The sequence below is a fragment of the Trachypithecus francoisi genome, unplaced genomic scaffold (genome assembly GCF_009764315.1).
Source record: "Trachypithecus francoisi isolate TF-2019V2 unplaced genomic scaffold, Tfra_2.0 Lachesis_group1, whole genome shotgun sequence".
In the NCBI taxonomy this organism is placed as follows: Eukaryota; Metazoa; Chordata; class Mammalia; order Primates; family Cercopithecidae; genus Trachypithecus; species Trachypithecus francoisi.
In genome coordinates this window covers 60,288,799-60,309,732 of record NW_022681454.1, presented here as the reverse complement: position 1 = coordinate 60,309,732, position 20,934 = coordinate 60,288,799, and the positions used below count along the sequence as shown (strand labels likewise).

The 20,934-nt window shown below is 36.6% G+C and overlaps 1 protein-coding gene and 1 long non-coding RNA gene across 7 annotated transcripts in view; one reads left to right on the top strand and one right to left on the bottom strand.

Moving 5' to 3' along the window:
• ANKRD17 (ankyrin repeat domain 17) overlaps positions 1 to 20,934 on the bottom strand; it is a 196,329-nt gene that overhangs the window by 30,265 nt on the left and 145,130 nt on the right. For all 6 annotated transcript variants that reach the window (XM_033214471.1, XM_033214475.1, XM_033214474.1 and 3 more), the window contains 6 exons: positions 18,137 to 18,279; positions 17,405 to 17,618; positions 16,362 to 16,537; positions 14,899 to 15,061; positions 12,085 to 12,180; positions 9,755 to 9,871 (listed from right to left, as the gene is read on the bottom strand). In XM_033214471.1, the coding sequence (XP_033070362.1) occupies positions 9,755 to 9,871; positions 12,085 to 12,180; positions 14,899 to 15,061; positions 16,362 to 16,537; positions 17,405 to 17,618; positions 18,137 to 18,279 (909 nt within the window). The remainder of the gene's footprint in view (positions 1 to 9,754; positions 9,872 to 12,084; positions 12,181 to 14,898; positions 15,062 to 16,361; positions 16,538 to 17,404; positions 17,619 to 18,136; positions 18,280 to 20,934) is intronic.
• LOC117085508 lies at positions 770 to 6,714 on the top strand. The gene is made up of 3 exons (XR_004437985.1): positions 770 to 826; positions 3,626 to 3,708; positions 6,345 to 6,714. It is a non-coding gene; the product is annotated as an uncharacterized LOC117085508 (long non-coding RNA).

Here is a 20,934-nt window from a genome sequence, read left to right as displayed (position 1 = left end):
CTCCCAGAAAGCTCCAATCTGAAGATCAGTAGAGGAGGAGCTTTTACCCCTGCTGAAGTATTAGGAACAAAACAGTAACTGACCTTTACTCCCTGGATCACCACAAGGGAGGAGTAATATCTGATTGGTGAGTTTGAAAGAAGAAACTGAGCATGTGTGACTCAGCTCATTTGAGCCTTGCTTATGTGTTTTCTCCACGTGGACCCCAGTGAAGGAGGGAGAAGTGTGGTTGTTCTGTCTAGCTTTGACTTTGTGGAAGAGGTAAGTAGATATAAGAGGGAGAGGAGGAGTGAAAACGAAGGTGAAATGTGCACCAGAAAAACGTATTAACAAAGCAGCTGTGGCCACAAGTGTGTATTAAGTCTCACTACTTCAGGATTAGGAATAACAAAACCAATATTTTATCTGTGTCATATCTGTTTGGACAGAAAAATCCCGGGAAAGGAATGGTTTGGGGGAGGCTCAAAACAGCAAATGAAGTTTTAGAGTTTTGGCTCATCCATGATGGGTTGTTCATTTTGCTGGAATTTTGAACTTGTCTGGTAGCAGGAGCTAATTATGACTGCTATTTAAGTGGGGGGCCGGGGGGAATTTGGGGGTGGAGAACTTTTTTAAAAGTGTAAGAGTTTTAATTCAGAAACCAGGATTTCATTTAAGCACATATGTGCTAGATGTTGATGGGGGTGGTAGGTTTGGGTAGGTCATAGGGTGTGGCTGGGTCTTAGATATGCAAATTTATCAGGGCGTGTAGAGTCAGTCGGGGGTAGCCCTTTGGCAAGAGTAATTTGAGTTTGGATTATCGAACTTCAGAGTTTAACCCTAAAAGGTAAGTATTTACTAGTGTCTAAATTTTGAAGTTTTAATACCGGTGTTTTGATAATCTGATATATTTTACTAACCCTCTTAATTCACTAAGAGTAGGTAGGGCACTAATTCAGAGGTCCTAGGGAAAATTTCTGGGGGGGAGATACCAAGCTATGGCTATAAAATGACCCAACTTTACATGGCATGGAGCTCTAAAAGTAAGCAGAATTAGCAAGTGTGGATCAACAGATACAGGATTTAAGAGGTATTATAAGTTTGCAGGTGGTAGCTAAAACTAATAAATGAGGTAACCAGAGGAAAAAGGTATAACTGTGAGTGTGTACATACATACATACATATACCTACTATTTTACTATATATAATAAAATATATAAATATTATACATATATATATAGAGAGAGAGTTTATGTATATATGTGTGTGACAGAATATCTAAGGGGTAAAGGAAGAACAAATGAGGCTTCCTCAGATAGAGGAGGACAAACAGGAGAAAGCAACTCCAATGGAAGAAGGAAGGCCAGATCAACACTGGTAAACCTCATAAAGTGGGCATCAATAAGAACTGAAAAGAGGTAAATGGATTTGGCGTGCTTTGTAACTGAAAACAAACAAAAAATAAAATTAAATTAAAAAAAACAAGCATTTGTCAGTTGAGATGCCATTGGTTACCTCCACCACAGTTAGTTTATTGGAGAAGCAGGTCACATAGTTCTGAGCTGAGATTTAATTTAAAATAGTTAGTAAGACACAGAGATTATTATAAGCATTAAAAGAAAAGCAAAATACTACATTTGAGAAAAAGTTCCATTAGGATAGAACTACCTTGATTGTACCTCTGCCTTGACTGAAGCTGTAGGTAGTGGTAGGAGTTAGTAAAACAGCAGAAACTGAAGATAAAGGCATAGGGAGAGGTGCTAATAACTGATAGAAAATCCCAGACAGCATATGGAAAGAGTAACTAAACCATGAAGATTCAAATATGTCCAGAGGCCTAAGAAAATACAACTAAAAACCCAGTCTCACTTTCTATATTTTCTCTCACTTTCTCTCATAAGCCTAAATCTCATTTTATTTCTTGGAGAACTGTTGTCATGTTTGTTAGTGTATGTGGGGGAGGTTAGAGGCTTTGAGAAAAAGGGTCAAGTTGTAGAATAACTTCACTGTGGAATGGGAGCGGGCACTAACCCAACTGATGATTTCTAATTGAGGGCTCAGGAAACAAAGTGACACTTGGGAGTTAGGCTTTATAAAATAAGAATTTAAGGAATTGGGGAGAGCCAGTCCAGACTAAACATATACTGCACTGCAGATTTGGATATATGAAAGTGAATGGGATATGTGAGGAGTAGAGAACCATAGTGAAAGATGAGCCTGGAGAAATCAGAGACGAGGACCTGAATGTTTAGAATTTCCTATGCAATCAACAAAGAGGCACTGAGGGTTTCTGAGGAGAAAGTAAGGCATCGCACCTGTGTATTAAAAAAAAAAAACGTGGGCTCATGCCTGTAATCCCAACACTTTGGAAGGCCAAGGCGGGCAGATCACGATATCAAGACATCTAGACCGTTCTGGCCAACATGGTGAAACCCCATCTGTACGAAAAATACAAAAATTAGCTGGGCGTGGTGATGCGCGCCTGTAGTGCCAGCTACTCGGGAGGCTGAGGGCAGGAGAATCACTTGAACCCAGGAGGCGGAGGTTGCAGTGAGCCAAGATTGCGCCACGGCTGTCCAGCCTGGCAACAGAGCAAGACTCCGTCTTTCCAAAAGAAAAAAGAAAAAAAAGTGAAACTGGAAAAGTTACACTGGGACAGAAAAGGAATACTGAAGACAAAAGAGAGAGACACAGATATATATTATCATACACACACACACACACACACACACACACACACACACAGAGGGAGACTTTTAAGAAGCCAAATGCAAAATTTTGGGTGAGAAGTGACCACTCAGAGAGGAAGTGGATGGAACAGAAGGCAGACACAGAGACTGCCAAAGCTAAATAAAAGGTGATGGTAGTGATGATGATAATGATCATGATGACAGTGCTGATACAGCCAATATATAGAGGGTCTAATATGTGCCAGATACAGGTCTAAGTTAACTTACCAAGTTAATTCACTGACTGGATGTAAAGAATGGGAGGCAAAAATAAGTGAGAACCTTAAGGTAGCATCAAGATTTCATTTCTCACTAAAGAGTAGTAATATCAACAGAAGAAAGAGATCAAGAAGTTTCAAAGGAAGGTAGGGAGAAGATCCAACAAAAATTTTCTGATAACTTGCTATGTGCTATGCATGGTTCTAGTTTCATCAATAAACCGGATAAAACATCCTTGCCTTCACCAAGTTTACATTTAGTTGGTTAGAGGAGGGTAGATACAGATAAATAGAATGCATACATTATAGTTTGTCAAAAGGTGATAAGTGCAATGTAAAAAAGGGGAAAAAGCAGCAAGATGAAAAATGTGTGTATGGTGACAAATGGGGGGTTTTGATTTTTAAATAGGGTAATCAGTGTACCCCGCATGAGATGAAGTTAAGTGAACACCTGAAGGACATGAAATATTTCAGCCAAAGAGAAGAGCCAGTACAAAAGCTCTAAGTTAGAGTTGGACCCAATATATTCAAGTAAGCTAGCATGGCTAAGAACAGTAGAAAATGAGTTTCAGGGAACAGTATCAGGAGGCTTTGATAACCTAAGGCCTTGCAGAGCATTTTAAAGACTATCTTTTACTGAGAGGGAAATGGAAAGTCATTGTCGGGCTCTGAACAGAAGTGTGATATGATTTGATTTAGATAATTGAAGACGATCACTCAGAGTGCTACATAAACTACAAGCAATTACAGAATCAGGGAGACCAGTTAAATGACTAATGCAGGTATGAGATTAAATTAATTGTTTGAACCATGGTGAGAAGTGATTAAGATTATATATCTGTATTTTGAGACAAGGTCTCACACTGTTGCCTAGGCTGGAGTACAGTAGCACAATCACAGCTCACTGCAGTGACCTCCCCAGGCTCAGGTGATCATCCCAACTCCGCCTGCCGAGTAACTAATTTTCAGGCAAAGGTAACAAGATTTTTCAATACAATGGAGTATAGAGAGAAATGAAGGATGACTTCAAGGTTTCTGGCCTGAGCAATTAAGAGTTGTGGGTTTGGGGTGGGCAAAGATCAGTTCATATTTGGACACATCAAGTGTGAGATGTCTAATTAGGTATTCAAATGGACATGTTGAGTAGCTAGCTGAATATATGAGACTGAAGTTTAGCAAAGAAGTCTGGGCTAGAGGTACACATTTGTGATCAACTGGTGTACCTTTAAAGTTAGTGGGCAGGATAAGACCACCAGTGGATAAAGAAGACCATGTAACAAGTCAAAAGGCTTTTCGCTAAAAGGTAGGGGAGAAGAGGGAACCAGCAAGAGGAGACAGGAACATCCAGACAGGTAGGAGGAAAAAAAGAGCCTGTAGTGGCATGAAAGCCAAGTGAAGAGAGTATATCAAATGTTTTTACTTATTCAGTAAGATAAAGATGGAGAGGAGAAGTAACCATTGGATTTAGCTACATGAAAGTCACTGGAAACCACAAAAGCTTAATTTTAGTGAGTTGTGGGAGTGAGAGCCAGCCTGTCAGGAACAGATTCAGGATAATGGAAAAAAAATGGAGGTGACTGAAAGCGGTGGTTCAGGGATCTTGACCGCAAAGGGAAGCAGAGAAATGGGTCTGTAGCTAAAAGGCTGAGGCAAGAGGGTTGAAGTCAAAAGGTTTTCTGTGTTTAAGATTGGAGAAATAAGTATGTATGCTGATGAGAATGATTCAAGAGGGGGAAAAAACAGGAGAAAGAAAAGAGAATTGCTACCGACAGTGCTGTTGAGAAGAAGAAACCATATAGGATCTGGTACACAATGAAGGGACTGGTTACCAAAAGTTTATCTAGGCCGGGTGCGGTGGCTCACGCCTGTTATTCCCAGCACTTTGGGAGGCCGAGGCTGGCAGATTGCCTAAGGTCAGGGGTTCAAGACCAGCCTGGCTAACATGGTGAAAACCCATATCTACCAAAAATACAAAAATTAGTAGGGCATGGTGGTCCATGCCTGTAATCCCAGCTACTTCGGAGGCTGAAGCAGAAGAATCACTTCAACCTGTGAGGTGGAGGTTGCAGTGAGCTAAGATCGCACCACTGCTCTCCAACATGGGGGACAGAGCAAGGCTCTGTCTAAAAAAAAAGTTTAGTCACTGGTAGGAAGTATATGGGTGTAGATGTTGGTGGGTGGATAGATAGGGTAGGCAAAGTCTTTGGAAGTTTTCTTCTGATGCTTCCATTTTCCCATTAAAGGTAAAGAAGAGGAGATGCAGGTACTGGTGGACAGATAGATGGTGTAGGGAAAGTCTTTGCAAGTTTTCTTCCGATGATTCAATTTTCTTAGGATGCAAGATCACCTACTGAAGGTGAAAGAGAGGTGGTGCTGGAGTTCTTAGGATAAGGGAGAAAGTAAGAAACAGTGGTCTAGATGAACGGAAGATTAAATTAAACTAAGGAAATGCAGCATTTTAACTACTGGTCAGCATTAAAGGGCTAGGGAAACCTAGTATAGCTACTGGTCAGCATAAAAGGGTTCGTTGTCACATATTTCAAGTAAAATTAGTCGTAAAGATTGTTTTTTCTCGACACATTTAGTTACTGAGGTTCATGTGAGAATAAGAAGAAAGAAAGGAGTAAGGAATAATGAAAGGGTAGTACTGGTGGTGTTGGCAGGATTATTAAAAGTAGAATTCTAGAGGGCGTAAAGTTGAAAAGATAGAAAGCAATAATCTGAGAATGAAATGCGTGAAACCGAGAATGGGATAGATTGTGTTTGAAAAATACACTATTACCTAGCTCTCTAAAAGTTTACAAAAAAAAAAAAAGGTAGAGGAAAAAAAAAACTAAAATGAAGTGAAGGGGGTGAAATAACTATATCAAAAATGTAAGTTTAAAATACCTGCTAGGGATTCTAACAGCCAAGAACATAACTTAGTCGTTAATGTTTTTTTTTTTTTTGAGACGGAGTCTCACTCTGTGGCCCAGGCTGGAATGCAGTGGCCGGATCTCAGCTCACTGCAAGCTCCGCCTCCCGGGTTTACGCCATTCTCCTGCCTCAGCCTCCTGAGTAGCTGGGACTACAGGCGCCCGCCACCTCGCCCGGCTAGTTTTTTGTATTTTTTAGTAGAGACGGGGTTTCACCATGTTAGCCAGGATGGTCTCGATCTCCTGACCTCGTGATCCGCCTGTCTCAGCCTCCCAAAGTGCTGGGATTACAGGCTTGAGCCACCGCACCCGGCCAGTCGTTAATGTTCTAAGAGAGCAAGTAATTAACTGTTAAGAGGATTCCATAGCTTGACCAGATGGAACTACTCCCGAGCAGGGACTCTTCCACTTAGTAAATGCTCAATAAATAAATGTTTACTGAATAAGTATTAAAAAATCTGGTGCCTTAATATAATGGCCACTGATCTCTTTTTCTTTTGTAGAGACTGGGTCTCACTACATTGGCCAGGTCGGATTTGAACTCCTGGGCTCAGCCTCCCGAGTAGCTGGGACTAGAAGCATGTACCACCATGCCCAGCTTACTGCAGCAGTTTTTATAAACCAAATTTTCCAAAATAGAAAGATTGACCAAAGAAGCACTTTTATACAAGGGATAACTTACGTATGGAGAATCTCAACTCAGACCAGTCAAGACCAACTCCAGTGATGAAGCCAGAATGTAATATAACTCAGAAGACTAAAGAAGTACATTTTCCCAGATGTAAATTATAACTAAAAAATAGTGAACCAAACTCTAATATCCCAATCTGATAATCTTTCAAATAAAAATATGGGCTGTCGTTCAGGGAAAAAGTGGTTCCTCTATAATTTAAAATTTTACATATGTTCCATGCTCACTCAAAACTACACATAAAAGTATATAATGCATGTGGAGGAATCAATTTAGATGGAATTAATTTATGATTAAGAATTCTTCATTACCTTTGGTTTCAATATTATGGAAAAATACACAATGACATTTAAAAGAAGTTTCTCTTCACTTCTCTTAAAACTAAGGCTCTTGAAAGTATAAACATTAAGGTTAAATAATGCTGGCAAGAATACAAGGAAATGACATTGGTGTATTGCTGATGGTACTAGGAAAGTACCTAGATTCTGCAAGTATCTACTAAACTAAAAATACATTAGTGCCCCCTTATCGGGCACTTATCCATGATGAATAAATACGTTCCAAGATCCCTGGTAGATGCCTGAAACCTTGCATAGTACTGGACCCTGTATATATATGTTTTTTCATAGAAACCCATGATAAAATTTATAAATTAGGCACAATGAAAGATAAGCAACAATAACAATAAAATAGAACAATTATAACAATATGCCAGTAACACTGCTCTTGCACTTTGGGGCCATTAAGTAAAATTAGGGTTTCTTGAACACAAGCACTGTGATACCTCAACAGTCAATCTGATAACTGAGGGTTACTAAGTGGATACACCGGACAAAAGGATTCATGTCCCAGGTGGGACAGAAAAGGACGGCGCAAAATTTCATCACACTACTCAAAACGGCATGCAACATGAAACTTATGAATTGTTTATTTCTGGAATTTTTCATTTAATATTTTCAGACCATAGGGAAAGCAAAACCACAAAAAAAGGAACTACTGTATGTTGACCCACATGAAGGAACTTACTTCATAAAAATAAAAGGAGCAAAATATTTTAAAAATATATATAAGGGTGTTTATTACAACTTTATTTGTCGTGATAAAAAACTGGAAACAAACTTATTATGGACTATTCTGCAGTAACTTAAAATCACTATCAAATGACAATATGCATCAGTTACTAAGAGAGGGGAAAGCAAGTATTAAAGTAATATGTTTGCATGATTCTGTTTTTTTAAAAAAGTACACCATCACGGTAAGTGTGAATATTTATTCACTCAACAAATATTTATTCAGTGCCTACAACATGCCAGACACTATTTTGTGGCACATATGTTCTAGTGGTAGAGAGAGACAAACAAGATAATTAAGTATTTTGAATGAATACAGTATTTAGAATGTTGAAAAGAGAAAAATAAAGCAGAGAAGAGCAGAAAAGTACTTGTGAAGAGGAAACTAAAACATGAGGACATCTAAGGGACATTCACAGAAGATGCTGCTGACAGCACAAACAAAAAGAGGATGGTCAGTATGGATAGCGCAAGGTGACTAAAAGAAAGAGTAACAAAAAACAAGGCCAGAGAGGTGTAAGAAGTGGAGTGGGTCGGCAGATCATTGCAGGGTCTTAAAAGGTCTTAGAGGTAATTGCAGAGGTAAAGATTTTAAATCAATCATATCAGATTTCTAACTTCAGTTATCTTAAAATGATGGCAACTGTTCTTTGTCTGTTTAAACTGAGCACACTGTTATAATAAAAAATCAAAAATTTAAAGAATCAAATATATATTCTATCACACAACTTGGCCCAATTATACTGCCTAGTATTTAGCAGGCATTAAATAAATGTTAGGTAGTGAATATAAAAATAGGTCAAACAGTAATTATAGTGATCATTATATCTCTTAATGCACTCACATTCTTTTAACATTTTTAAATGACCAAAAAAGCTAATTTTAATTTGCTCAGAATATAAACCAGAAATTTTTAAAAATGAAGAGTCTCCAAAATAAAATACATTTTTTCAGGAAACAGCATTTTCAAATTTAAATTAGAATAAAGTATTTCAAATGATTCATATTAATGCAGGATAAAATGTAGAGCTTAATAAAGCAAGTATAGTTAAAAAAGAATGTAGCTAACAAGTCAAAAAATGCATATGCATAATTATCACTGCATATCCTTTATAAATTTAAACAGTACATGTTAAATTTTACGGCACTTTGACCTTTTTAAAAACATTTTATTTATTTTTTCAGATGGAGTCTCACTCTTTTGCCCAGGCTGGAGTGCAGTGGCGTGATCTTGGCTCACTGCAATCTCCGCCTCCCAGGTTCAAGTGATTCTCCTGCCTCAGCCTCCCGAGTAGATGGGATTACAGGCATGCATCAGCACGTCCGGTTAATTTTTGTATCTTTTGTAGAGATGGGGTTTTGCCATGTTGGCCAGGCTGGTCTCAAACTCCTGACCTCAGGTGATGCACCTGCCTCGCCCTCCCAAAGTGCTGGGAATATAGACGTGAGCTACTGTGCCTGGCTATTGACCTTTTTATAAAAGATGAGGTATGGCAGTTCCATAATATTCAACGTCAAACCAATTATATTCCTATGATTACTATTCAATTAAGTTCTACAGTACAGAATTATAGGGGAAAATGTGGCAGAAAAGGGGAGTGAAGAAGCTATAAGACTGTCCACACTATATGCTGTTTTGGTGTATTTTACTCCCCATGGGAATAGATGGGAATGATGCTGTAGTCTGCCTGAAAGAGAAAAGTACAAGAGAAGTCACCCATTTAAAAAGTATACTCATTAGACATTCCAAGATTTGTATTTCACTGGTTGGTTATGCCTTGGTAGTGCATTTGGTACTTGCTGGCAATAAATTACAAGGCCTAATATCAAAAAACAACAGATATAGTTGAGGATTAAGAGATCATTAGCTGAGATAAGACTAAAATCCAGAACTAGAAGCTAAGTTTTCTGACTTCCAGATCAATGCAATTCCTATAACAAAATGTTGTTAATTTCATTACAAAGAGAAGCTTTTAATGATGTTCAATGTACTCATAATTCTCTCCACGATTTGAGCCAAATGTAGAAAGAAACCATGTACATAATTTAAAGCAAACAAAACAAAACAAAAAAACAACGGATTACAAATCAAAAGAAGAGAAAACAAGATGGAAAAAAGTGGGTAGTTTTCACATGTAAAGATTATTATTACCTTTTCCAAGTCTAACTCCTCTAACAAAATGCTGGCGTTTTTGTTTGCTTCAGCAGCCTGTCTATCTTTGGCTTGTACTATTGACTCCATACAAAGATGACACTTCTTCAGCATCTCCTATAATACAAAATTAAGATGTTTCCAGGCTCACAGAACAATTCCCACTTAGAGAAATTCCTAAAAACATGAAGATCTTTAGTAAGGTACTCAAACCTAAGCAATAAAGATCCATGAAAGGGGGAAAAAAGGCGTGCAAATAAAAACATAATTGACATGGTATATTTAGGAATATATACAAATAAAGAATCAAAGAGCAGCTTTTGATATTCTTCAAAATAATATCCATTTAACAGGCACTTTAGAAACAAAAATCATTTATCCTCTAATTTAAATATAAGAAATTGTACAGCAAACAGAACTACAATAATTTATGTTGGCTGGTTAATAGGATAAAGGAAATAGTCAATGTCAACAAAGAAAACAGATTTGAAAATTTTTTGAGAAATGTCTTCAAATATTTAAGCTTTGTTGCTCCAATTTCATGTACAAGAAACATTTATAAAGGAATCAGATACATGTACTTATATAATTGTCTCAGTGATTTCATTCTCAAGTCACACTTTAGGAAAGCAAAACAGTACTTTCTTACTTTTATAAAATTTTTCTTTATTTAATTTTAGAGATAGGGGCTTGCCATGTTGCCCAGGCTTAAATGCAGAGGCTATTAATAGGCACAATCATAGTACACTGTATCCTTTAACTCCTGGGCTCAAGCGATCCTCTCACCTCAGCCTCCCAAGTACATGAGACTAATGAGTACCTGAGACTACAGCTGTGTGCCACTAAACCAGTCTTATTCTTAGTATTATTAAAAATATTTATTTTTAATCTCCCCCTCTGCCTCTAAAAACCTGTAATATATAGGAATGTTAATTGACATGGACAAATCTAGAGCTAGGAAAGACAGTGACCTAACTAGTTTAAATTAAAACTTACAGGGAAATGCTGTTCACTATTATGTAATAGCAACTGTGTAAATGTAGTAAGAAGACTTTTTAAGATTCGTTGGCCTCTTTGGTTTTCAGAGGCATGTGTTAGGATTTTATTCAAGTGTTAGTGTAAACTCCAAATCAAAATATATGTCTCCAGGAGGTCTCAATTTGATCTCTAATAGGATTCAATTTTATCTTCCCTGCATTTCCTGCAAAATTGCTAGCCAATTCATTCCAAAACTTAGTTAAAACTAAAAGTTACCCTAACTTTTACATCACGCTCAAGACTTCTTGCTCATGATTAAAAGTACTATGTTCATTTTACCGGGAAATAAAAATCTATTGGATTCAATGCTTTCTCAATATAAGTATAAGTCTGGATAAACATACATATACAGAAGACAGCCCTAATGAATAATAACATGTTGCTTTGAATTACTTAGTGTTCACATAAAAATTAAATTAGCTCAATAATTTTTTTATTTTTATTTTATTTTTTGAGACAGAGTCTTGCTCTGTCGTCCAGGCTGGAGTGCAATGGACACTCCTGACTCACTGCAACCTCCACCTTCTGGGTTCAAGCAAATTTTGTGCCTCAGCCTTCCAAGTAGCTGGGATTATAGGCACATGCCAACATGTCAGCCTAATTTCTGTATTTTTGTAGAGATGGGGTCTCCCCATGTTGCCCAAGCTGGTCTTGAACTCCTGGGTTCATGTAATCCACCTGCCTTGGCCTCCCAAACTGCTGGGATTACAAGGGTGAGGCACTGTGCCTGGCTTCAGGTATTAATTTTATTTTAATTAATTTATTTTTTTTGAGACGGAGTCTCACTCTGTCACCCAGGCTAGAGTGCAGTGGCCGGATCTCAGCTCACTGCAAGCTCCGCCTTTCAGGTTTACGCCATTCTCCTGCCTCAGCCTCCCAAGTAGCTGGGTCTACAGGCACCTGCCACCACGCCCGGCTAGTTTTTTGTATTTTTTTTTTTTAGTAGAGACGGGGTTTCACCGTGTTAGCCAGGATGGTCTCGATCTCCTGACCTCATGATCCTCCTGTCCCGGCCTCCCAAAGTGCTGGGATTACAGGCTTGAGCCACCATGCCCAGCCTCAAGTATTATTTTTAAAGATAAGATAATCCTATAGCAGAGAATGTTTTATTGATTCATTAGGTAAGTAAATAATCTGCGAGAATCTCTTAAATTGCACACTTCATTCCCAAATACTAGATACATAAAATGGCTATATATTACACTTTACTACTCAAACTAAGAATTTTTCTTAGAATGGAAGATACATTAACTGAATAGAGTCCCTTGCTCATACAGTGAACAACGTATTACCTTATCAGTGATGGTTGCTATGTATCTCATACATTCAGAATCTGATGGAAACTGATTGACTTCTTTGACTAAGTAGCGCACCACCTTCACATGACCCTAAAAAATAGATACCAATGTCAGATTGAAAACAGACTCTAACAATTCAGTAAATCTATGCCTGAACTAACTTTAACAGTTAAGATTAGTGCCACAAAGTGAAGACTACATTGCATATTTACACTATAAATGAAAAAGAGACAGGCTTTGGTTCCAGTGAGTTAAATCCACATTGATCATTCTCATCCTACCCTCCAAAAAAGAAGTATATAATATGAGCTAAAATTCTAAACAACTCTGAATAAAAAAACCAATAATTCCAAAATCAATATGAAGAGTAGGGGATATGTCTGAAGGGTGGTGGTGCGGGGGAGGAATTCTTATTTTTTTCTTTGCTAACTCCCTAAATATCAGAGTCTAGTTTCAATTCTGAGGATTAAAAGAGCAAAAATAATAATTTTGTTTTTTCATTCCTTCAGATAAAAAACAAATGTATAATACTGTCCTAGGTAGTGTGAAAGAATATATACTTTCATGAAGAATAAGCTATGATTATTCACTGCAATACAGGTCGGCATCTAAGTTCAAAATCTTTAATTTGCCCTTTCCTACTTCTTAAGAGCCATTCCCACTTTCTCTAGTCCATACTGTTGCTTTTTGACACAACATCTAAAGTTAGCCAGTCGGGACAAACAGCTGTTAATCTTTAGTATATTTTTTCTATTGCCTCTATCTCTTCCTTTTAGACTGTATGTTTCTAAACTTTTCTCTAAATGAATAGCTCAAATGCCACTTGCATCATTCCCTAAGGATCTCTCAAACACTTCTACAGTGTTTAAGTTATTTATATGGGACAACTCAGTTACCTAACTTTGGGTATGGATCTTACCTTTCCATATTGCAGCCTATATAACATAGTATATGTTATATATACATATTCTATGTTGCACCCTATATAATATAGTACTCTAGCCCACAGTTGCACATGGTAGGTACTCAAGAAATAATGGAACAAATACATAAGAGTATAAAAGATAAGCACTGCTCATCTGAAGTCAGTAAGTCTGTTTGGAAAGACATAAGCATGTTAGATACTAGAGTAATAACTAATAAAAATAATAACTCTAATAGAGTAATAACATAAAAATATGTATTTCTCCAAATGAATGATAAAGACTGTCAAACTTGTACAAACTCTAGAGATTAGAGATCTCAATGTGAACTCAAATAGGATGAAGAGTTTGGCAGAAGGAGAGACTTAAACTATAACTAAAGAATGAGCAACTTTGGAAAAATGAAGAAAGACATGGTCATTCTATGAGATGAGAACAAAGGTGATGTGAGAGACAGGAACAAGGAAAAGACCAAGCAAGAAGATAATTCTCCACATTAGGGATTTTAATGGGAGACAAGACTCTACAAGCACTAAATTGTGGTGGCTTTGAATACCAAACTACGATTGGATTCCAAATGATTTCAGAGATTTGGGAGACACAGAAAGGTTCTTGAAGAGGTTCTCTAACATAGTAGAGTGGTTAGAAAGATTAACTTGATAATGATATGCTAGCTTGCTTGGAGAAGAGGCAGCTAGCCAGTGAGAAGGAATAAGTTTGATTTCTGAGTAACAAAAATATAGAGTCAAAAATACAGAGTCACTGGTAGTCCAGAATATCTAGGGAAGAGGTGGAATAAAAAACAGGAGTCAGAGAGAATAATAAGAGAAAAAGGAAGAGATAGCTTATCGCAATTTATTTATTAAAATTTTTCAACATTTTGGCATCTACAGGAAATTGTATCTACATATCTCCAAATGACAAAACTCAAAATTATAATCTCTGTAACAGTAATCTGATATTCCCAATAACAAACTAAAGCTGTATTTAAGAGATCAATGGATTATCAAACAATAAAATCAAATTACTTATACACAGCTCTGTGCTATGTACAAAAAGAAAAAGTTTGTTTCACTTTCACAGAATTCATACTTTTACCTTTAAATATAATATACTTGAAATTCAGTAGTTTAAAATGCTGGTAGTGGCATTTTCATTATTTAATTCATTTTTTTTTCTTAGTATTTAAAGTCAATAATCAAAATAAAAACAAATTTTATTTTTTTGAGACAGGGTCATACTCTGTCACCCAGGCTGGAGTGCGGTGGTACAATCTCAGCTCACTGCAACCTCTGCCTCTCAGGCTGAAGCCATCCTCCTATCTCAGCCTCCTGAGTAGCTGGGACTGTAAGTGCACGCCACCATGCTCAGCTAAGTTTTATAAATTTTGCAGAGGCAGAGCTTCGTTCATCTGCCCGCCTTGGTCTCCCAAAGTGCTGAGATTACAGGCATGAACCACAGTGCCTGGCACAAACCGCACCCCCCCTACCCCGCCAAAAAACCAATGTAAGTGATATTTTTCTCTGTAGTGGTAATACAAGAAAACACTCCTTAAGAGTAATTAACTGGAGGTACTTACTTATGCATCTTAACTGGATTTATACTTTGTGAAGATTAAGACTGCAACTAGATTTTGAAAACATTACTTAGAACAGCTTTTTAAAAGTTTACTTAGCTCTGATGTCCAATAAGGTTAAAATTAATGGCTATTCTGCAAAACCTGTATGTATCTACATTTAACGTTGCCATCAGAGTAATTATTTGCATATTATTGCTTTCATCACAGCTGCAAAAGCACAAAATGAGTCTTTAGTGATCATTAAACCATGTACTTCCTAATGTAAGTAAAAAAACATCCAGGTAAATGAGGATGAAAGACTCATACCTTTCTAAATGCTGCCATAAGAGGAGTTATCTTGCGGTTATCTGCTGCATCCACATCTGCACCTGCTTGCACCAGTAACTGAACCACATCGAGGTGTCCACCATTTGCTGCTAGCCACAATGGAGTGTTCCCCTTCTTGTTACGTACATCAATATGAGCTCCCCTAAAAACCAATGATACAGATAGCATTGTCTTTTTTTTTTTTTGATACAGGGTCTTGCTCAGTCACTCAGGCTGGAGTGCAGTGGTGAGATCATGGCTCTCTGCAGCCTCCACCTCCAGGGGTCATATGATCCTCCTACCTCAGCCTACAGAGTAGCTGGGACTACAGGCCCATGCTACCATGCTCAGCTAATTTTTAAATTTATTGTGGAGATGGAGTCTTCCTGTGTTACCCAGGCTGGTCTCAAACTCCTGGGCTAAAGTAATCCTCCCACCTCAACGTCTCAAAGTGCTGGAATTGTAGGCATTGTCACCACACCTAGCCTAGCATTGTCTTAAATAGAATGAAATGACACAGTAAGAAAAATCAACTATTAACATGTGAAAATATCCTGTAAAGATAAAAATTGTTTTCAATAATCAACGATTTAAATATGTCTTGCTCTCAGAATTATACTACACAAACTATATCCTATGAGTCAACTGTAACTGTTTCAGATTATTTGTATTCACATACAGCTTGACCATTCCTAATCTGAAATCCAGTATTTGAAGTCTGAAATGCTCCAATGAGCATTTCCTTTGAGTGTCATAACAGGGCTCAAAAAGTTCCATATTTTGGAGTTTTTCCAAGTAGGGATATTCAATCTGTGTTTTGTAGTTATGTTAAGGATAACATGCAGGTTTAGCATTCATTCAGTGGGCATGATGTAGATGAGAAGACCCATGGTTAATAACAGTTAATAGCAGTTACTGCCAAATACTACTGCTTAGAATACCATGCAGAGGTCTTTGAGACTGCACGAAAACAAGTTAAATAGACAAGCATCTTTGGAAAACTAGCAGGCAACTTCTACATGACTGAAAGTAGAAAGTACCCTGGATCCTGTCTGATTATCTTAAATAGTCCCATAACCACACCTAAAAGCCTTAATTGCTGTAAAGAACAAGAAAATGAACAATGAAGCCTTAGATCACTGCCAGACCTTTAAGACTTGTGTATGGGGGATGTAGTATGTCTGGTAACAGATGGATGTTCAAATAGCTTGTTATTATAGATGTTAAAAGTAATATAGACAATAATCAAAGAAAAACATTTTTAGGTTACACAGAAACAAATCAGACAATGTAGCATAGCTCTGGATGGCTGGAAAACAATGGGTAGGTTTGGGGAAAAAAGCACTTGTTTATAAAAGAAGAAATAATCACATTTGATTTTTTAAATAGTTTAACTGCCCAGAGAGAATGGTAATCACTAGTAACACTTGTGTTCATATATGAAGGGTATGGTAACAACATACCTGCCAATAAGAAGCTCACAGAATTTGTAATGCCCTTTATCTGCTGCTATGGTTAAAGCTGTATCTCTTGAGGAAGGAACTGGAGGGGCATTAACATCAGCACCTTTATCCAAAAGAACTCGGCCCACCTCCGCATATCCACCAGAGGCAGCTTCCATTAGTGGTGTGAGACCAGTCTAGGTTTAGTGTAAAATTAAAAGTAACGACACATAAGAGACTGGAAAGATCTAAAATTTTAAAGAATAACAATTTGAAGAAGGAATATGATACAGTTGTTACCAAGATTCACAACTAAATTTAATCATTGACCCTTATTAGCTCCTTCGAGTTACAGTCTGATCTATTAAAAGAAAATAATTCTACCTAATCCCAATAGTATTGTTAAAAAAAAAAAAAAAAAAGAAGAAAGAAAGAAAATATCTATTTAAGATGCAAGCACTTGGCACATAACTGGTACTCAATAAATGTTCCCCTCCCTTCCTTTTCAAAATAGTCTCTCTTTTTCAGCTGATAACCCTACTGTCACTGTTGCCTATAAAAATTTATCACTCAGGTATTTTCTTTTTCTTTTTTTTTTTTTTTTGAGGCGGAGTCTCGCTCTGTCGCCCAGACTGGAGTGCAGTGGCGCAATCTCGGCTCACTGCAAGCTCTGCCTCCTGGGTTCCCGCCATTCTCCTGCCTCAGCCTCCCGAGTAGCTGAGACTACAGGCGCCCGCCACCTCGACCGGCTAGTTTTTTTTGTATTTTTAGTAGAGACGGGGTTTCACTGTGTTAGCCAGGATGGTCTCGATCTCCTGACCTCGTGATCCGCCCGTCTCAGCCTCCCAAAATGCTGGGATTACAGGCTTGAGCCACCGCGCCCGGCCTCACTCAGGTATTTTCAAGAGTTAATGTCTGAGTTACACAGAATGATTTCTAATTAATTATATCCATAGGAGATAAATGTTACTAGAAAGCACTAAAATTATAATCAACATGTTGCTATTATACATCTTAAATATCAAAGCAATAAAGTCATGTGTAAATCTCAGACTTTTTCTTACCTTAGCTCTGTGTTCAACATTTGCTTTTCTATCAAGCAGAAGACTAACCACTTCAGTTCTTCCTTGGAAGCAGGCTAAGGTAAGCGCAGTGTTCCGATTGGTTTCTATCTGAGCATTTATGTCAGAGCCCATGTCTAACAGGAGCTTAACAGCAGCTGTATGCCCATTCATAGCTGCTAACATCAGAGGAGAGATGCCCAATTTGCTACCAGTTCTGGGGGTGCAGGTATGGGGAAAACAAATGGAAAAATATATTTTTTAAATGACATAGAAAAATTGGAGATGATACAGAATTCCAATCTAAGATTATTTTGTAGGATTGTTTAAAATATTCTCAACCCTAGTAATTCTCTGAGATACTACCAAGACTCCATTAGAAATGTTTTATTAGAATATATTTTTTTATTTCACTCAACATAATGACTTGGGCTGGAAGGTGATTAATAAATTATTAGGATAAACTTTCAATCTTAAAGCATGTATTAGGTTGCTTAATAAAAGCTTCTAAGATGTTTACATTTAGTATCATAAGAAATAGTACTCACTATTTTTCAAGCTCTATGTCCAGTTTTAATTACTTACATAAAGTTCATGTCAAAAATCTCTAATACTTTGAATGCCAAATTTGTAATAAAGGGATTTACTAAATTTGGCACTAAAAAATAGGTGTTCTACAAATATCTGTAACAGTCTTACTAAATAAGGGACTTACAGAAAGAGAATACAACTTGCCTAGAGTTAATCTCAGCTCCTGCATTTAGTAATATTTTGATGATGTTCACATAGCCACCAGAAGCAGCCAGGCTTAGAGGTGTGTAATCAGAAACATTCCTGTGCTCTTTATTTGCTCCTCGAGCTAACAATAGCTCCACCACCTGAAAAGAAATAGAAAAAAATATGTTTTCTTATGGAGAGACAAATTATCAAAGTGTGTATTTTTAAATTTCTTTTTCTGGTATACTGTACAACAAAAGAAGGGGAAAGTTCTTCCTCCATGCTCTGCACAAAACCAGCCTGATAGCAGGAGGTCTTAAAAGCCAACAAAGAAATACCTACTCAAGTAAAATCCATGTAGAAATCTACTAAAATGGTATAGTGTGCTCATGAAAGGTCTGGACTGCAAATGTTGTGACATGTTTTGGAAATCAATATTCGTTATTCCACCACAAAGCAGTAAAACAGAGTAACATGGGACAAGCTTGTTTCATATTACACGTGTGAATGTATTTAACACATTTTTAAACGTTTCAATCAGTAAATATTTTAAAAACATGGAATAAAAGGTACTATATTTTCACAACATTATGAAAATTTTCTAACACAACATTGAAAAACCTTATATACATTTACTACCTAGATTTTAGGTCCCATCTACTGGCAGAATTTCCGGGTGAATGGTTTTGTAAGAAATTGTCAGGCTATTCTTAAAGTGGTTGTACTATGTACACTCCCTTCAATAATGTATGAGTTCTAGTAGCATGAGTCTTGGCAACATTTGTTATTGCTAGTCTTCAATTTTAGCCATTCTAGCGGATTTGTAGTTGTATCCCACTGGATCTTAATTGCATTTCCTGAAACTAAAAATATTTAGCATTTATTTACGTACTGATTGGCCACTCATAAATCATTGTCCACTATGCCATTTAATGCCTAAACAATCCTTTGACACAATATTCATTTTCATTTTATAAATAAGATATAGAGAAGTCAAGACTAGCTCAAGATCATAGCTCTTATCCCCGCTCTTACTAGTAATAATATATCCTAAAATACTAACTGGCAAATAATGAATGTTAATGAACAGTGCATTATCTTGCATCTCAGGAAAGCTATGTCCAATTTTAGATATCACATTCTTTCCATCACTTTTTGCTTTCAGAGCAAGTAAGACTAGGTTGCCTATGGTGACAAGGTTATAAAAACAAGAAAAAATATGGCATTAGGCTATTTTATAAACAGTATAGTAGAAAACTCTAATCAAATTTCTCAAGTTTCCTCAATGCCATTATATTTTCTCAATTCTTTTAGAGAACTGTTCTGCTCCCCAAACATCCAATATACAACAAAAATGTATGATTTTATAGTAAAATGACTTTCCAACATTTTATTAATCACTTGAAAATACTTACCCGTTCTATTGACACCAAATTAAAGTAACAAAGTGTGTATAGGCAAAATTATTACCCTAACATACTTCTACAATTGTCATAACCTAATCTGTTACATTTTAACAAAAATACATAATTTATAAAAATTACAGTGTCCTATTGGCTTTAATATTACTTTTAAATAAAGAAAATCAACTAATTTCTTCTTGACTCAATATTGAAAAAATTTGTTCTTATATAAAGCAAGTATTTTTTCAAGCTAAATAATAATTGACAATTTCAGTCAAGGTAAAATTTTGCTTTCCGGGATTTATGGGGATTTTTACTTTTTCTGGAATAGTAGAAATAATTTATCAAATTAAGTAGTTTATTTTTCACTATCTTAATATTTGGCTTATAATACTTTTAACCTATCTATTGCTCCTACTATGAATTACAGAAGAAAAACGTGACACAAGTAGAAGAAACCAAACAGGAGGCACAGGCCAGGCTCCTTGTCTCTTGCGTGGAGTATTCTAGTAATAAGTGTATCTAACTATCCATGCATATAATATCTATTCCAAATATAAGGGAACAAAAATTACGGAAAAAAAAATGCCTATATTATCACTGTTAATAGATTTCAGTTCTTTTTAATTTATAAAATGAAGGATCACCAAGCCCTATCTTCCGGCACTTATGTAATCTTATTACATTTCTCATTCTTTTGCATAGGAATTATTATATCTCTTAAAATTGTTTATTTACTAGTTTATTTTAAAAATCTAGTGGGTTTAACTAACTCGAGTTCAATATAACCTTATGTGCTATGACTGGAGGGAACTGAGGGAAAAAACTAGTTTAAGATGCTCAAACGGGAGGTAACAGTTCCCCAGTTTGCTTGTCAGAATACCTTTACATATAACATTTCAAGAGGGATACTGACATAAAGGGTGAAATAATCATGATGGTGAAGGGACTGGAAAAAGTATTCTTGGGCTAATAACCGAAACAGGACTTGCTTCACACAAAGAATAGGTGACTTCAGGAAAAAAAAAATCTGAAGATAGAAAAGGGTATAAACCTCTTTCTATTTGTTTAAAGAACAAAACTATGGACTGTGGGGAAACAAAAAAGGCATACTTCAGGCTTGATAAATAGGAAAACCTTAGAAAAGAAAAAGAGAAAAAAGATTTTAAAGCTGAGTAAGACACTGATCTGAAAGACTTAATTAAGGTGCTTTCTAAATCTAAGATTCAATAATTCCTTGATAGAGAAGGGAATCTATGGAGACAACACATCTGGTTTATATCCCCTGTACAAAGGACTGAATTTGAAAAAAAAAAAAAAAACAGGTGATCTAGCTGATTATAAAATGTCACAAGATACGTAAGTGTAAAGCTATATTTTCTAGGGCCTAGCTAATCTCTGTCAGTTGTTCTA